Below are 13,375 nucleotides of genomic sequence, written 5' to 3'. Positions count from 1 at the left end.
GTTCTGTTCCCATGAAGACAGGTCCCAGCTGTTTATGAACAGTGTTTTGCCAGCCTCTGTCATTTGCATCTCTTCAGAAAATTTCAGCAGTGCTCCATAGTAATGTGCTGTAATCTGCCTCTCCAGAGGCAGAGCAGAGCAACAGTGCCCAGGAGCTGCAGCGCCAGTAGGGGTGGGTGGGAGAAGAGCCCTCTAACCCCCAACTGTGAATCCAGTTGTGCCGCTGTGTCCTCCCCATTCTCCTGACTCTTAAGGAATGGGCCAAGATGTTGAAAAGGAAAAGTGTTACTGGGGAGTAATAACTTTGATTTAGTGTATCATTTAGGTGGGTTTTGAGCAGAGATGCTATATTTTTCCTATTGCCTCTGTATTCTGCTAGTCTGTGCAAGTGGTACAAATCTTAAATGTTTTGGCTACATATTAGGGTACCTAATATAAAACATACCTAAGTTTTCTCTTTTCCCTTTTAAATAGTGCATATGAATTTCTGTAGGTATCAGAATGTCTTCGATGACTGAGGTTTCTGTTGGCAAGTAATTGTCTTTCCAAATGCCCTCTTCATGTATGTGCACTGGCTTCATTTGTGAAATATCCATGCATTTCTCTTGTCTAACCCTTGCTTTGTAGTGCTCCTTAAAATTATCCCCAAAGGACACTGCCTCTTTTCTTTTCCTTGTTGATTTTCTGTTTCCCATTATTTTGTTGTGTTCCCTGTATATCTTGGAGAATGGGTTTGTCCCATTCTTACATTTTTTAGGTAAGTGGGCTGAAAGACTTGACATTTTCCATAAGTCACTTTATCCCTGCTCTGTTCCAGGTACACAAATAATATGTTTGTAACTGCAAATCATAAAGAAATATTTTCTATGATTTTAAAGTTTAATTTCATAGCTGTATCAGATATATTCCAATGCATTCCTTTGTCGTAAGAAGGACTTCCACCTTATTGTTTGTTTTTGGAAAAAGATGTAATGATAATTGTCTGTGGGAAAAACTGTAGAAGTCACGTTTTCAGTCTTTCTCAATATTTTAAATAAATGAATTGGTTCTTATTATTTTGATTCTAAATTCTCTGTCATTATTTCTGTTGTGTTTGGACACCATTTTGCATCTCAATATATTTATTACCTATTTTGAGATACAAAGATAACAGGCCAAGACATTCTGTAGCTTCATTTCTCCTGCTCTCAGTATTTTTAACAGCATCCCTTAAAATAGAAAAGCAAAACTATGTGTCCTACTTTCCCCTCACTAAAATAGATGCCTTTTGTTAATTTTAGATACAGCAGAGCAGGATATGTAATTAATGATATCAAAGAATCCATATGATATTCAACAGGGTCCTAACATCAAGGACAAAAGAAGTATGACAACAGCTGTCCCTATGATTTGATTTGTAAAATGTTTGCTTTTATTTCAGGAAGCTGGATGCTTTCATCTATGATGCAGCAGTGCTGAATTACAAGGCAGGAAGAGATGAAGGCTGCAAACTTGTCACAATAGGCAGTGGATACATCTTTGCCACTACGGGCTATGGAATAGCACTTCAGAAAGGATCACCTTGGAAGAGACAAATTGATCTAGCCCTCCTTCAATTTGTTGGTGATGGTAGGGACCAATCTTTTTTCCTTCTTTTTTTTTTTTTTTTTTTTCTTTTCTTTTCTTGTATATGCACTGTTAATTCAGTTTTAATAGCTCTGGGCCTTTTACTGCTGTTCTCTTTGTTGTTGTTGTTGTATTTTGTTCTTTTTTCTTTTTCTTTTTCTTTTTCTTTTTCTTTTTCTTTTTTTTTTAAACAAACAACAACAACAAAACACACAAACAAATGGGTAAAATTATTTCTCAATGCTAGGACAGGAATTCTCTTCCACCCGGTTATAATTCATTTTACTGCCATGGATAGTTATATCTGTTTTCAGAAAGTGTTTCCATATATATCACAAAATAATGTTGTCCTCAATGTTAAAGAGCATTTCTAAATTTATTTTTCTAAATTAATTTATTTCCTTTTTTAAAAAAAACTTTTTTTTTTTTTTTCTTTAATGAGCAGTTCCTGGGGAGTTTTTCTTAATACACAGGTATTCTTTCAGAATGACCAAGTTAGCTCATCCATGCCTAACTTGTAGGTAGAGGAATTCATGTAAATTTTTTCCTCATTGACAAGTTCTTTGAGGTTTTCTTTGTGGTAAAAAGAGAAAAAGACTGCAAATTTTTTGTTTGTAGGAATTGAAGCAGGCTGACTGGTTTTATTGGATTTCAAACCACCTATTTGTCATTCTAACACAAAACCAGAAGATGCATAGGCCCTCTTGGCACTTCTCCCCTACTGGAAAAAAAAACACACTATACATCTTTGATATGTTTGTAGAGAGTAATAATGGCTTGTTCTTCACGTGGGGCTTTCAAAGTACATTTTGACTGTTGAAACATTGCCTCAGTGAAAATTCAAACCTTTCACATGTACATGTGAATAAAAACATGACAGTTAACAAAATTTCTGTATTTTGTATTATGACTGGCTAAACTCCTCCCTCAGATCAGAATATGGTGTGTGTTACATTATCATTTTGATTCTTTTACATAGATACATGTATTAACTTTACATTTCTTTGTCAGTGAAAGAGAGGCCTTCATTGTAAAAGAGATGTGCACTTATGGTCACTAACAGCATGTCATAGAGGATAAGAATGGTAAATTTTTAAATACATGTAGCATAGTGGCCTCCTGTTCAAAACAAACAAACAAAACAAAACAACAACAACAACAAAGAAAATGAACTAACTAACAACACCGAATGTGTTAGTGTTCCAGGACATGGATTTTATTTCCATTATAATACTAAATGATGTCTGGAAGAGACTTAATAGTCATGACTGATGGATTTTTTCTGGGTAATATGGAGAGATGTTAGAGTCACCAATATTAATCTGTTGTACTTCGAGACGTTTATGGAAAAATATTTTCTTCCTTTGCTAAGTAATGAATATATGACCCACAGTGACTAGGTTTCAAGTAATGACATTCTTTAAAACAGTTGGAAGTAATTGGCTAAAACATTTGCTTTATTATTTGTGAGTATTGTGTGAATAGAATATTTTTCTATTTTTGTAATAGTATTAAAAAGTATTAGATGCTGTAATTCTGACCCATTTTACATAGGGAAACAGAATCAGAGAAATAGAATTATTTGTCCCAAACTAAAGGAGAAAAAGACTGGTTCATCCTGAAAGAGGATCTGAGGTCTTTCTTGGCCATGGGCTAATGCCTTTAGATTTTGTTAGAGCATCACTGAGGTTTTTGTTTTTTTCATCTTGCATTTTCTTCCTGCTTGCTCTTTCATTATTTATGATACTTTCTCATCCAACAAAAATAAATGAATTTCCAGGGAAAGAAAATAAATGAAATAGAAAGGAAATTATTTGAACCCATTCAAGAAAAAAATCCTCAAAATACCAAAGGTACTGCATTTATATGTATCATGTTGTCCCTTAATATCAGGGAGAAAACGGAAGGGAAGAAAGAGGGGAAAATCTTATCATGTATTTATGCTTTGACCTGTGAACTTACATAGCATATGAATGCTTGTCTCTCTAGTCCATTTTTAGTAGCTGAAAGTAAAACAATTGAGTCATCTACAAAACTTGGTATTAAAACCTCCATATGAATAATTTACAGAATAGCAATAGATACAGATAACATCCAGTTGAATGTAAGCTTATCATGAAATATCTGTTCCCATGTTCAATGATGCTTAGATTACTTCAGAAGATAAGCAAAAGTTTTGAATACACAAGCCTTGGGGATTATGAGTGTTTGTGGTATTTTTTCTGTAGTACTTTTCAATACCTTTACAATGTATTCTGAACGAGCCTGGAATTCTAAAAAGATCATTTTCTCTTGTGAAGAATTCCTAAACTTGTTCAGAAAATGGTTTATGCATGGTGTAAGAGGATAGCAGTTGGACATACCTGTGGGTAGAAATAGGTATGTTTCCTTTAGCCCTACAAATGTTTGCTGCCTTATCTCACTTCTTTGTTTCACAGATCTAGATTATAATTTTCAGAATATAAATTAAAAAAAAAAAAGTATAAATACAAAAAATAATTATGAGGTTGAAAATACTACTTTGTAAAGCATATGGCAGGTGAACTGGAACAAAACACCAGGAAATTAAATGTAATGAATGATTGCCTTGAACTAGCATGACCCAATAGTGATATTCTAGGTCTAACCTGAGTAGTTCGGTAGGCAATCTTTTTATCCATAAACTTATATAACTCTGTTTTGATGAATCAGAAGGGATGAACACAAAGTTCAGACAAACATCATTTTGCTATATCACTAAAAATCTCTTTGAAGTTTTCTAGACTAAAGCAAGTATGATTGGGCTGAAAGTTTCATCTTAAGATGAAAATGATGGGAAATTCACACTGGAGTCTGAATGAGGTTCTTTAAATAAATAGACATACCCAACTGAAAGTAGACAGTTCTTTCACATTTTTAGTTTCTGCAGAATTTATTATTCTTTAACACTATGCCTATAAAATAGCAAAGCACCTAGAAGTATTGAATCATTATGCAATATATGTAATAGGGTGTTCATCTCTGTGGACTGGTTTCAATGAATGATTATAAATCTAATGAGTTTCATAAATATAAGAAAAAAACTAATGAGTTGAACAAACAATTTATTGATACAATTGTTATGTTAATGAGTGAAGGAGAGAACCTTTTGGATGATATGATGCTAGATATTTGGATAAGACCAAGTAATTTGTTTAAAAGCATATCTGATTACACGGACATAATGCTTGATTTCATCTCTTTTTTACATTTACACTATGCTGAGATCTTGAAATGTATTTTATGACTTTCAATTTCCTCTGCATGTGTCTTTCCCTTGTGATTTTTCTCATTTGATTTTTCTTTTCTTCTTCCATTATTCTCATATCAAAATGAGTTCACTTACTCGTTCAAATGAAATTTTTTGCACAGTTGATAGGAACCTTCTCCCTCTTCCCCAGTGATGGAAAACATCCAACTCAAGTATTACTGACTTTTCATGCAAGAACATCTTTTCATAATTTCCACAATACAGTGCTTTTTTTACATTAAAGTAAATGGCTTTGAACCCTCTTTTGTATCTTGTTGGTACTAGAAAAAAAATTAAGGTAAATACAAAGGGACATGAGTTTGTGTTAGGGATAGCTTTAAGCTTAGACTGGATGAGTTATATGTATCTACGAGTAGGGATCTGATCCTGAGGACAGTTCTTATTGGGTGGACAAATTGTATTGCCAATTGCCAATTACATTGGGAAAGCAACTCTGAAGTCTCAGTGGAAGGAAGCAATCTACAAGTTGCCAACTTTATTATTCTAACTATCAGAAAATGAGAGAGAGAGGGAAGGAGCATGGGAAGGAGCTACTGAGGAATTTGAAGTATAGAGAATAGCTACTTGTCTTGCAAATAAGATTAGACCCAAAGTGTTTCTTCACTTGGTCAGTCTGTGCAGTTTCATATGAATAGCCAAGTTCATTGGAAGTCAAGATGAATATGCATTTTAATGTTATTAATAACTTTATGTTATTAATAACTTTAATTGCTTTGGGAACACTGAGCCCTTTTAATATACTGCGTTAGGAGTTGCTTTTTCTTGTACAAAGTGAAGTGTATCAGTGAATTTCTGGTTTTGTACATCTTACTGTCTCATTGCATTACAACTCATCTGTGTAGATTTGCAATTGACAACTAGCATCTTGATCATCGAGGTAATTCTCTAAAGCACAGTGGTGGCACAGTGGTGGCTGTGCTTCTTTTTGTCTTGCTTTAGTTCCAGGAGGAATTTTATTTTATTTTTTTTAACTGAGAAATAAAAATATTCCTACTGAGATGCAGAAGACTATTTCTCAATCTTTTGTTGAGAAATAGGAGCACCCAAAAGTTCAAAAACAACTATGATACGGCTGCTAAGAAACACCACATTTGTTTTGTTTGGATCTTCTGTCCACAACAGCAGTGATGTGTCAGAACAGAAAGGTTGCACACTGAAGAGCTGCACAATACATGCTTTCATTTCTTTCATAAACCTCTGGAAGGAGCATTTGGGCAGGCTGACATACCCCTAATCCAGCCTGTTACCCTAGGAGCTGTCAACTGCTCATTCTGTGTTAGCTTGTGGTTTGATAGGTTCCTACAGGCTCAGGCACACAGGCTGAGTAATTTAGCAAGTCTGTAACTGCTGGACTGCAACAGTTGTGATGGCACTCATATTCCTCCATCTTTCAGTATTACAGCCTTTTGGCCAGCTGTCTGAAGGCCCAGGTATTCCCTGTGCTCCTCTGGGTTGGGCTGCATGGTGTGACAGAGCAGAGTGGTACTGTGATAAAAGCATACTGCAACCTGGCTTGCAAGATGTTGGTTCTGAAATCTTCTGTAGTGCTGTTTGGGATTTGGAGCAGAATCACTAGGGCCTAGTAGGTGAGGAGAAATTATTTTTATTTCTTTCTCATTCTCTTTCTCTCTTTTGCATTTTTGAGTAAATGAGAATACCAAACTGCAAACAGGAAAGTTGATTTGGGATTAAGAGGGTAAGAGGGCTTCAAAGGGTGCATTGGATAAAGAGAAAGATATTAAGGAACCTTTAATTATGTGGATGCAATCGGAACAGAGGGACAAAAGACTCATGACAGCAGGAATCGGTGGAAATGGAGGACAGAAAAATGCTGCATAAAGAGGGCAAGTATGGAGAGGAGTGGGAGAATATCAAACAGTTGTCCAGATCGAACACCTACTGCATGTAAGGTATTTTTGACTTACTGTGCTACCTACAGGCAATGAGCTCAGCTCAAATGGAGATCTGGGAAGATATCTCCAGGAAAAGAGGGGCAAATGGTATCGCTGTATTAAATCCTTAACCCTTAAAGCTGCAACCTTTAGAGCAATTAGAGACAAAAAGATGTAAAGAAGAAAACAGGTTTTGGTTTGAGTTTCCACAAAGAGTCTGTTATCCCCTTCCTAATATCTTTAAATTCTGATTAATCTTTATGTGCTTTTAGGATGGCTTAATACACAAAGATTTATTTTCCTGGGTGGATAATTGCTTCCCACTCCTTAGGGGTAATAGGTAACCGTAGAAGTAAGATTTGCCCCTTTACATCTGGAAGAGGAAAGTGCTTTTTTCTTTTTTTTTTCTTTTTTTTTTTTTTTTCATATTTTAGCATAAGCCTTCTAAATCTCACTTATGAGGAAGTGTAGCAGTGTGACTCACACTGGCTGTTAAAACTCAAGAAGGAAATACGTATGTGATTGATTATAAAGACATATTTTCAGTGTGTGCTGCTTAGGCAGAATACACCCACAATCCCAGTGATTTTCTGTTTATATATTTAGTGTCCTTCTTAAGCAGTGGGTGGAACAAATGTGACTGGAGACCATATAAGAGGAGGCTGTTTGTGTAGCTGAACAAGAGTGAGAGGAATTGTAATATTGAAAGTCGTGCTTAACAGTTTTGTTAATTCATCCGCGACTAATGGGGGCATGCAGAGCGCAATCATTAGCTCACCATAAGGTTTTTGCTGTCAGTCATCTGTGTTCCTTTTACTATTTTTAAAAGGGGAGATAACTTAGAAGATTTCCATGGTAAGAGAGATTGTTCTGGGGATTCCAGGCTGAATTTGAGAGGTTATGGTGCTTTTATATAAGTTCTTATATGCATCGTGCTGTTGTCATTCATAACTAGGTCAAATTGAAATTGATAAGCTTATTGAACCAAACACACATCACCCCATTTGGCTTCTGACTAGGCTAAAGAGCCCGTTTTTTGGGGTCTGCAAAATAGGCAGTGCTACCTTCCTCCACCAACACTTAGTGGGAGCTATCACGAGAAGTGTGAGTCTGTCCCTATGTTTGATAACTGCCTGGTTTGCCCAGTACGAATAAGCAGATGATTCTGCTAGTGCAGCGACAGTATTCTGAAAATGATCCCCCACATCTGTCCAATGTGAACACAAATATTTAACCCCTTCATTCGAGATACACAATTTGTATATTTTGATTTCTTTACTTGCATGCTTTCTCCTCAGGCTGAACCTCAGCTTAGCACTTTGTACAGGAGTCACTATCCATCATACATGCCTTTAGTTATAGCCTGTGCCTTTTTGTGCCTTCTGCTGCCACATGTGCTGTGACCTCCTGTTGTGGTGGTCTCCTCCTGCACTGTGCCTAGGAGGTGTGCTGAAACCAGGAGTCCACCATAATTCACCAATAAAACAAAGCCAGATTCCACCTTTTTTGAACACAGAAGGGATATGAAATAGATTTCTTCTCTCTTTGTGTGAGAATAATTAAATAGAATAAAATTAAGGTAAGGACTTGATGAAAAATCCCTCTAGAGTGCCCAAGAAAGTGAAGCAGCCTGTGAGTCATCAGTGATTATCGCCAACAACCCAGGGAGGATGTACAGGAACCTAGATGGTTTGAGTAGAGCAGAAAAACACCTGACTCCCAAAGAAGAAAAATAAGAACTCAGTGAGTTATAGACTTTAATGCATATAAGAATATTAAAACACATTATTTAGCATTTTATTTTGATCATTTGGAGCATAATAAGAAAATGAGAATAAAGGCAGGTTTTCTAATTACAAATATTGTAAAATCACTGTAAGTTACTTACTTGATAGGATAAGTGTTTTTGCAGGGAATATAAAGAAGTGAAACACAACAAAATAGTGAATTCACAAGGAGCATTTCTGTTTCCTTTTCCACTTGGTTAGTGCTTTGACTGTGATGACTGTTTGTAAGTAGCTGCTTATTCTTCCCTCCCTCAACTTTCATTTAATGGCTTCTTGACAAGCATTTCTCATGTGTAGAGCTAATTCCAAAGTCGTATCTCTGTCAGTTATTATTTCTTCCATTTCCCTCCATCAAACACCTTATCTAAGCTCCTGGTGGTGTTTGCTCCCTGCCGGGGGCTGGCTGAATGCAGCACAACTTTTAAGAGTAAATGGTGCCTCGGGTTTCTGTGTGATATTTTGGACTGTCATGAGTCTGTGGTTCATCTGGCTGTGCTCCCATGCCATGCTGAAACCCAGTTCAGGTTTGGCTTACTTCAAAGAGTGAGTAAATCATAGGCTTGCTTTGCTTTTGGGGTAGTTTTCTTCCACAATGTAGCTCTCCCCACAGCTGTTCTGGCTGAGGTGATGCCCTTTGGTGTTTCTCAGAGTTTTGGGGAGGAGAAGGATAAAAGCCCTGTGGCTGTGGACTTGGAAAAGGTAGACGAAGGCGCTATTGGGTGTGCATCATTTCTGGTGCTTGTTACATTTGACTATTGAAGTATGCTCTTAGTTTTGCCATCAAGAGGATACAGGGTTAGGCATTGCCTTTTCCATCTCTGACCCTTTTCTCTGCACCTGTATCCTCAGGAAGAATGGAAGAAGGTGCTCAGGTGCCAGTCAAGTTTGAGGTCTTGCTTTCTTCTCTTGAATGGAGCAGCAAACTGATTTTATAATTTGCTTTTTAAATAAGCAGCAAAGAAGGCTATCATAGTTTGTTTGTTCTTTTTTTGGATGTAATTATAAAACTTTGTCCTTGTTTATTTCTGGCAAGTTTTTAACTAGGGAGCTATTTGGATGATAATGATTTTTTTTTTCTTTTAACTAAATATGAGGAACACATCAGACAAATATTGAAAAGCTGTTGTCTTCCCCTAAAACAAACAAAAAGCTTTTCTTTAAACTGCTTTTCTGTAAGTGCATATAGTGAATGATGGATTATGGTTTGGGTTGGTTTTGTTCTTCTTGTTGTGTTTTGATTTTTTATTTTTAGCATGTGCACATCTTTCTGGATGCATCAATAACATCAGAAATAACATCCGTGAAATGACGCATAAGGCAAGTAGCTTTAAGCATGACTGGGCCATCATTGGGGAAGTTGCTGGCTCTTACAGGAAGGTGGCTTAATGAAAAAAGCTGAGAACCAGGAGAAGATGCCAGGCCCTTACAAGAGGCCCAGGAAACAGAGGGCTCTGGCACCTCCAAAAAGCACCCTGAGAGCTGTCCCATCTGCAGGGAAAGGTCCAGGGGCTGCAGGAGGGGAGCATGTTTTTCGGCTCAGAGGGGATGATGGCAGGGATGGATGTCACTTCCCAAAGCTTGCAAAAAAGGTTAAAGACTATGATGAGGAAAAGTGTGTAATTCTACCTTTGGACCTATACCTTGTCTGTGTCTGGATAATGACATTTTTATTGTGAAGAAATTGTTCTGAGGATGCGCTGGATAGTTTATCATTCCTTCCCAGAGTGATAAAGTGTCAAATATGCTAGAGGTGCTGCACTAAAATGCAGACAGAAAGGCACTTCTGGGGAAGGCAGAGTCAGAATGGCCAAACAGCACATTTCTGTGCAAATAGCAGCCAAAGCAGAGCACACCACATACACCGAAGCAAACCCAAGAGAAAGTCAAAAGTCAAAACAATATTTGTACTGTTTGCCCTGTAACCTAAAAACATTGTAAATAGTCTTGAATTACCACTGAGAGCTAGAATTTTGCAGTTTGCTTGAGAGGAGCATACTGCATTTTAAATGAATAACGTGGAGTGTCAACACTGCTGAAATATGGATCTTGATAATAATTGCTAACATTGAGTCTTATGCTGTAAATGAGGCAAACTTTTTATGACACAGCACTATGTAAATTAAAAAACAAACAAACAAACAAAAAAAAAAACTTACTGTAATGCTACTATTTTTATTGTTGTTTTTTGTTTTGTTTTTGAGCACATTGCACAGGTTCATGTCCATGTGGGTGTTGAATATCTCCAGAGAAGGAGACTCCATGGCCTCCCTGGGCAACCTGTGCCAGTGCTCCGTCACCTGTGCAGCACAGAATAACAATTCATGTAATCATTAATCTCACCCACAAATGGATGGATATAGAAATTGATTGTGGTGTGACATTGCTTCTAGTAAGCATCAAAAATGAAAACAAAAAGCTTTAAAATAAGTCTGATAAATATTTATAAGTATCTCGAGACTCCCTGTTAGACTTGAACTCCATTAACACTGGACTTGTTGAAGCCCGACATTTATGTATATTGAGGCTGTTGACTTCCAAGGTTTGTCTCATGGAAGATTTGAGGCTTGTGCTTGCTAATTAGGATCATGCACACATGGAGACAACTGCACTCTCCAATGCCTAATAATCCACATTTCTGGTCTTTCAAGTGCTGAGACTGTCTATGGCTATAAGTGTCATCACCCTACACATTCACCTCACAAGTCAGACCATCCAAGAGGATTTGAAAGAAAATTTCTCAGAAGGCACTTGATACTTTCAAATATTTTTTTCTAACCCCAAATTGAACTGAATTTCAATGATGTTTTGAGTTCTAGCTCCAGGCCAAGTTTCTAAATGGTTGATTTTTTGTAAAGAATGAATCCACACCCCCATTCAAAAATTCCTTATACCAGAGGTATTTGTGAGAAAAATCATATCCTAATGCATTTTAGAAACCATAGCTATTTTATTTTGGATTGCCAACTATAACAAAGAAAACATGAAATATTCGCCTTCTGTAAATATCTTGGGTTAAAAAAGTGGGCTGCAATGGCATCAAATAGATAAGGCTTTTTTTTTCAGTTTTATAGAATCAGCTGTATTGAAGTGTTATTACAGTTAAATGAATAACTATTTTGTTTGTGTGTCTGTGTGCATGCACATGTGTGTATGTATATACACACATATAGATACATATATATATATATCTACACACTGGAAATGAGTAATTTTTATATATACACACCAGAATTAGCCTAATCTGTCCATTCCTAGATAATAAAATTTCATAAATATAACAGTCCAATGATTCAGAGTGCTTTATGATCTACAACACTGTGGTACATTACTTTTGACTACTAATTAACAGTCTTTTCTGTCATTGTCACATATAATGAAAGGGCTATTACAACAGCATGGTCCACAACACTCTAGGAGGCTTTGCTCTTCACAACTTGCCACGACACTGTCATTTATCTGGACTCAGACAAGCTTGGTTTGTTTCTGTAGTGATGTTTTTGGAAAGGTTAGTGGATTATCAATAGTCACTTTAGATGTACAAGCCAAAGGGAAAGAAATGCATGGAAAACTAATGAAAAAGGGGTTTGTATTCCTGCTGTAAAAGGGCACAGCAGTCAAATCAAGTTGATGTTTGACAATCCTGGGAGATGTGAATTTTCTTCTGGGAAGTAATATTGGCTGATTGTCAGAGCTTCAGCTAATAATACCCAAACCAGAAATATTGCTCTCTCTTTGGACTGTTCCATAGCCTCTGTGAGTTTTATTCATAGACCTTGGGAGGGCTTGGAAGACATTTAAGAGGAACAATCCATTGAGATTTAGCATGTTTGCATATATACTAAACAAAAGAAATCCAAATGTTCCAGGACATAGAAATGCAACAACAAACCCCAAGTACCAATGTAGTGACAGTGCAATATCAATACTGTTACAATTAATAATTTAGTGTGTCTATGTCATGGATTAGAAGTCTTTTAAATATGCATTAGGATAGACTTTTGTCTTTAGGAATGCTCTAAGGTGTTTTGAAGACTGAGCAATGTAATGTGGGAGAAGGTTTGCTCTGCGTTTTTCAGATGTAGAGGTTCAGTTCATGCTTCAAGCACAAAACTATTCAGTTCCTAGTTAATTATGAGTTTAATCTCTTGCAAAATTTGTGAAATGCCTTTGCTAAAGTGCCCCCGTACCTGTCCTTTCTGCTTCAATGTTTCTTCTACACTCTCTGAGAACCGACTTCTCCATTGCAGTTTTGTTTTCCACTTCCAACTCACACGTGAAAATTGTCAGTGGACTTCAGCTTTCCCATTGGCCTGGCACTCTATCCTGTAAAATGCTTTTTCACAGCAGGTCATTGATCTTATAGTCTGGTTTGAAGGTAGCTGAAATGTCAATATAGCTTTTAGCGATTTTTCCCTGATGTTTACTCCCATGATGTATGGATTACAGTGCTGAAAATGCATTTCCTAATCTCTTGGTAAAGATTACGGATCAGTAGCACGGAAATTCTTCCCCCAGATTGGAGGCATATCCTAAATGGTTTTGGTCCTCTGTATTGCCTGCTGTATTTTCTAGACAGAATGAAGTTTATGCCATTAAAAATAATAATAGAATTACTCAGCTGACTATATCCTCAAGAGAGTAAAAAGGCATGTATGTATATGCAATGCTACAGTAAGTAGAAGAACAATGATGCTTGAAAATGTCATATCGTGCAATAAATAAAACAATCTTTGCAGTAACAATTGCAGTTTCTTGCACACATCTGTCCATGTTGGCAGCAGTAACCACTGCTAAATGATAAC

The 13,375-nt window shown here is 36.7% G+C and overlaps 1 protein-coding gene across 3 annotated transcripts in view; it reads left to right on the top strand.

The window, feature by feature from the left end:
* GRIN2A (glutamate ionotropic receptor NMDA type subunit 2A) overlaps positions 1-13,375 on the top strand; it is a 197,004-nt gene that overhangs the window by 167,460 nt on the left and 16,169 nt on the right. For all 3 annotated transcript variants that reach the window (XM_084536885.1, XM_084536884.1, XM_084536883.1), the window contains exon 12: positions 1,421-1,608. In XM_084536885.1, the coding sequence (XP_084393011.1) occupies positions 1,421-1,608 (188 nt within the window). The remainder of the gene's footprint in view (positions 1-1,420; positions 1,609-13,375) is intronic.

Source organism: Aythya ferina, assembly GCF_964211825.1.
Source record: "Aythya ferina genome assembly, chromosome: 15".
NCBI lineage: Eukaryota > Metazoa > Chordata > Aves > Anseriformes > Anatidae > Aythya > Aythya ferina.
Note: the sequence above shows the minus strand (reverse complement) of the source record. Positions and strands in the feature narration are given on the sequence as shown.